Source organism: Buceros rhinoceros, unplaced genomic scaffold (genome assembly GCF_000710305.1).
Source record: "Buceros rhinoceros silvestris isolate BGI_N320 unplaced genomic scaffold, ASM71030v1 scaffold4530, whole genome shotgun sequence".
Classification (NCBI taxonomy): domain Eukaryota; kingdom Metazoa; phylum Chordata; class Aves; order Bucerotiformes; family Bucerotidae; genus Buceros; species Buceros rhinoceros.
In genome coordinates this window covers 2,338-7,460 of record NW_010388871.1, presented here as the reverse complement: position 1 = coordinate 7,460, position 5,123 = coordinate 2,338, and the positions used below count along the sequence as shown (strand labels likewise).

Sequence of the window (5,123 nt, the reverse complement as noted above, 5' to 3'; positions counted from 1 at the left end):
TTTTTGAGAATTCCGGCTGCTTCGGGTGGTCCCGCAGCCGTTAATGCGGGCTGTATTTTTGGTGCCTGGCCACGTGGCTTGGCCCTGTTAAAACGGATGTTGGCCAGCTACAGCCTGCTTTTCTGAGGGATCTGCATCGCTCGGCGTCAGCAGCCTGCCTTTGTCTTTATTTACTGCTCTTCTAAGTGCAGCTGTTTTCAAATTTAATTTGGGATGATGATGTGGATAAAAGTGCTAAATACCCTGGGACCAAGATCGGATCCCAGCTGGACCCCTCTGGAAACATTCTGACTCAGTGCTTCCTATTTTCATAGAATCACAGCCTGGTTTGGGGGGGAAGGGACCTTCAAAGCTCACCCGGTCCAGCCCCTGCAGGGAGCAGGGACATCAGCACCCGGAGCAGGGGGCTCAGAGCCCCAGGGGCCAACCTGACCTGGAACGTTTCCAGGGATGGGGCTGCTCCCACCTCTCTGGGCCAGTCTTACCACCCTCATGGTAAAAAATGTCTTCCTTATATCTAGTCTAAATCTCCTTACTTTTAGTTTAAAACTGTTACCCCTTGTCTAATTTAAAATTAGATTTTGACACCTGTCAGCCAATTTTATTTAATGTGTGCTGTGTTCACTTCATATCATGCTGGTTTCTCCATCAAAATATCAGCCGCCTTCCAGAAGTCTGTTCCACGGACACTGTTATCCCTGTTAACCACATCTGTCGTCTCAAAGATAGAAGGTTGTTTGACAGACTCTGTTTTCCACAAAACCTTGTTGATTGCCGTTGCTTATTTCCTTTCTTTCTTAATCATGTCCTGTCTGCGCTATTCCATTATTTTGCTGGGATAGATGCCAGGATGACAGGCTTATTATTATCTGGGTCACCCCGCTTATCCTTTCTAAATATCCTTTTCTGGAACTTTCCCATTGTTCCACAATTCTTTTAAAAACCAACATGCAGCAGTCCAGAAAGTCTTCAGCCTTTCTTAAACATTTTGAACCAAGTATTTGGTTACGTTGACTTGAGAAATGAGAAGCCAGGGCTGTAATGTCCTCGTGAATAAAAACTGTGAAGAAAAGTGTCCCGGCGTTATCTCGTGGCTGTGACTCGATGCTCTGTTGCTTTCCCAGAGCGCCGCACGAGCTCACATCACGGCTGTGATGTGCTTTTCGAGCAGTCCGGCGCGTTCTGCATTGTTGGTGTTGCTATGGACAGCTCTGCCACTGCTCTCCGGCAGTGCGGTAGTTACAATTCCCTTTCTTCCCAATATCACTTTTTGGTCTGATAGACAATTTGGGGGAGGGGAAGTAAAAAATCAGAAGATAAAGAAAACATTTGCTTCCTTGACCAAATCTGTTGGGTTACTTTTCAAAGCTCATGGGTGTAATAAGTGAGCTCCAAATTTATGGATGTAGCGTTAGTAACTCAACCCGTTTTGAAACGGGTTTATGTCTTCTTGCACAGGCTGCTTCAGGTTGCTCGTTCTCCATCTTGCTGGTTTGTGTAGCTGATGGGGGTTTGGACGAATGGCTTTGCTATGCCTCTTGAGTGTTTGAATTTTCCATGTTCTGTTGAACTTTAAATGCAAATTCTGGACTTGAGAGAAGGTTCTTACCTTCTGCACTGAATGACATTGTCTTAGGTCTTCCAGATAGAGTTGCTGATTCCTCTTCCCCCACACACGATGGTTTAAAAATCTGCTAGAATAATGGGCATAAAATAGATGTATTAGATGTAAGGGTGCAGGAATATTCAGTGGTTTTTCACAGCTAGAAATCGTGTCCCTTCCTCTCTTAGGGTGGTTGGTGGCTTTGAGACTCTGACTGCTATGGAGAATGTGGAAAGTGACCCAAAAACAGACCGTCCCAAGGTACGTGTGAAGCACCGGGGGGCTGTGCAGGAGGGAGCAGGTGCCTGTGGCAGTGCCACTCATGTGGCAGTGCAGTTCAGACCCCGGGCACTTCTCTCACAGCTGAACTTGGGGGAGATGGCACAACTTCATCAGCAGATTGATTTGCTCTTCCTCTCTGCTTTCCCAGGAGGAAATACGAATTCAGACAACAACCGTTTTTGTTGATCCATATGAAGAGGCAGATGCCCAGGTGAGAATAGTTCATTGGCTGGATTTTTTGGAAGACCAAAGCTTTTCTTTGGAGAACTTTGTAACTTAATGCCTTTTCTTTGAATATGGGCAGCCCCTCGCCCATGTGTTGCATGCTGAGATTAAAACAGCTGCCATTCGGCATCGACTTGTGTGCCAGGGTCATTGCTGCTCTTGCAGCGGAGAGGTCTTACCGCTGAGTCTGGTGTGGCTCCCAGTCCATCACTCTCACGAAGGCTTCCTTCCCACACGCCCGCAGTAGCTATGGGTAGCTGCAGGTGAGGAGGGAGGAGTCTTGGTGTAATGGCTGCAGACAGCCTGTTTGTGGTGGCTTTTGAGGTCTGTCTCCTAAACCTGCCCTGCAGTTACAGCGGTGCTGAGTGCTGATTGAGTGCTGTAAAGCTTCCAAGAATTGTAGGGCATTTTTCTCCTTACTCCAGACTAGCTCTTGCAGCAGATTGCACTCTTTGCTTCCTACAGGTTGCTGCAGAAAGAGAGAAGGTCCAGCTCGAAGAAGAAGCGGCTAAAACAAAAGCTGAGGTGGTCCCACCAAAGAAAGAGGTCCAGACTCCTAAAACTTACCGGCAGGGGATCGGAAAATACATTAACATGGCTGCAACGTGAGTTCCCTGCCCATCTGATCTTTGCTGAGTGTTTTAGTTGCCTTTCCTGCTGGACGCTGACCCTGTCCGGTGCCACTGCTCAGGTGTGTGGTTTGCAGGCTTGCAAAGACACCGTCATGCAGTCCTAGCAGTCAAGAGTTCCCTTTCCAAGCTGGTTTTTAAAAGCGTGTGCTGACTTCAGAACTGCAGATACATTTCCACAGCTCCAAAGTCCTTGAGGAACTGTGTAACACCATCTTTTATTCTCTTCCTCTTCTGCAGCTCTTTCTGAAGGCTACAGTCCCACAGATGTTTCTCTTTTAGCAGCTTCTCCCCTGCACAAAGCAGTTGCCTTAAGCCCGTTATCAGGCTGCTGATCTGGTTCCCTGTTCCGCTGCGCCAGCAGTTGTACCGGCACAACTGACAGGGCTGGAAAGGGGGGCAGCTTTCCAGGCTTGCTGTGGGAGCACAGGGTGGGTGACTCCAGGTGCCTGGCTGGGCTGGTTGTACTGGATTGTCCTAGAGCATCCTCTCCCAGACACCCCCTGTAGACCAGCTGGCCTTGGCAGAACTGCTTGCTTTCCTTGCTTTAAGGACGGTACAGAATCCCACCTGAGTGGCTGCTTTGCACACGTTTTAGATAGATGAAAATAAATGCCTTCCACTCCATTTTTTTTTTTTGCACCCTTCTCTAAAACCATTGGCAAAAATGCTGTTGCCTGCCTGCTGCCTGAAGGTGTGTATTTAGCCATACACAGATCTGGACAGCTATTTAATCTGCTCCTGTGTGCCTGCGTGACTTAGTCATTTAAATAATTGTGAGCACAAAAATACGTTAGCCCATGTACGTCGGTTTGGTGTGTCAGTTAAGTGTTTCAGTTATGAAATACTGCTTGTCCCTTAAAATATTATGTCCAGCTTAAAATTGCTGCCCTTCTGCACTGTATTGACAGAGGAAGCCCAGGCAGAGTAGGCAGCTCTGTGGAAAGGGCCAGGCAGTATAGAAAGGGCTTGTCTTGCCCGGTCCTTCACTCGGTGCAGCCTGCCTTGAAATGGGGAGTTTGGGCTGCAGCAGCCCTTTGGCAGGGTCACAGTTCTCCCACCAGCCACTGATCCCTGGCAGTAAAACCACAGCACATGAGCTGGCTGAGTAGTGTTCGCATGGGGCTGCACACTCTGCTCAAGAGAGGCTGCGAATAGCGACAGTGACTGCAGCAGGGAAGAGGAAACAAAGACACAGGAAAGGATCCAGCTGCTTTACACCTAACTCCCCATAAATCCTTTTGCTGCCACAAATGCAGGTGAGAAGGTGGGGAGAGAACTTGTGGCTCACTTTTTCATCACGAGTGTTCTAAAAAAGTACAGCTGTTAAATCTTCAGCTCTGGCTTGGAGAACTGGCTGGGTTTTGAACACATTCTTGGAAGTGTTCAAAGCCTGACCCAAACCATCCCCACAGACCGACACACTCTCCCTCTTTCTGGGTACGCCGAAGGCCCCCATCCCCGCCCACGCTGCGGTCCCCGTGCTGGCACAAAGCTTGCACTCCTGTCTAAATGGTAGGGGGGGGCTGGCTCTGGTCTGCCTGTCGCTGGGAGAGGGAAGGCACCCTGCTGCCCTGGTCCCACCAAACAGCAGCTAGGCCCTGAGAGTTGTTTTCATTTTGGCTCCAGGAAGCGCAGCATGGAAGATGACGGGCCCTCAACCAGCACAGCTGCAAAGAAAGAGAAAAAGAGCACAGGCTTCGGGGACTTCAGCTCCTGGTAGCAGCACAAGGAGCCTAGCACTGGAGCAGCACCGCGAAAAAAAAGAAAAGGCATCTCCCACATGTCCCTGAAGAGCCCGAAAGACAGTCTGTCCTGGGGAGGGAAGGCACCAGCCTGCCCTGCTGCTGGGGGAGAAAACTGTTGCTTTGTTAAGGCTGGTTAATGTGGCTTTGTTTTCTAGAGAGCTGCGTCCCCCCGCTGCATCTTCCTCGAAGGCCTTTGTGGTGGTGTTTTGTGAAGCGGGGAGCAGGCAGCCCAGCTCCGCTGGGGCTTAGCTGGAGCCTGTCTCTGCTGGGCTGGCAGCAGCCCAGGCAGAGCCCAGCTTTGAGGACGCTGCTTCAGCGAGCAGCTACGGTGGTGAAAGAGCTGCTTTTACAGGTGATCGTTTCCAGACGAGCCAAGCGAAGGGATGAGTTAATGTGCTGCGGTAGCGCTGTGGAGGGGGATGAGAGCCCCCAGCCTGCCCTGCCCTGCCCTGCCCTGCCCTGCCCTTCCAGCTGCCTTTTGCTAGCTCTCAACAAGGACCAATTCTGTCGTTTGCTCTTTATGGACCTGCCGGGATCCTGGCTGGACTGACCGCTGCTGTCAGCCTCCGTGACCCCTCTCTGCACCCATTTAACTCTCGGACAGTCTGGGAAGCAGCCAGTCTAGGTGAGGAGCCT

At 50.3% G+C, this 5,123-nt stretch overlaps 1 protein-coding gene across 1 annotated transcript in view; it reads left to right on the top strand.

Moving 5' to 3' along the window:
• PPIL2 (peptidylprolyl isomerase (cyclophilin)-like 2) overlaps nt 1-4,802 on the top strand; it is a gene marked incomplete at its 5' end in the record, with an annotated part of 70,677 nt that extends 65,875 nt beyond the window's left edge. The window contains 4 exons of the mRNA XM_010131677.1: nt 1,792-1,864; nt 2,034-2,096; nt 2,576-2,715; nt 4,369-4,802. Coding sequence (XP_010129979.1) covers nt 1,792-1,864; nt 2,034-2,096; nt 2,576-2,715; nt 4,369-4,462 — 370 coding nt within the window. The remainder of the gene's footprint in view (nt 1-1,791; nt 1,865-2,033; nt 2,097-2,575; nt 2,716-4,368) is intronic.
• Between the last annotated feature and the right edge of the window lie 321 nt (nt 4,803-5,123).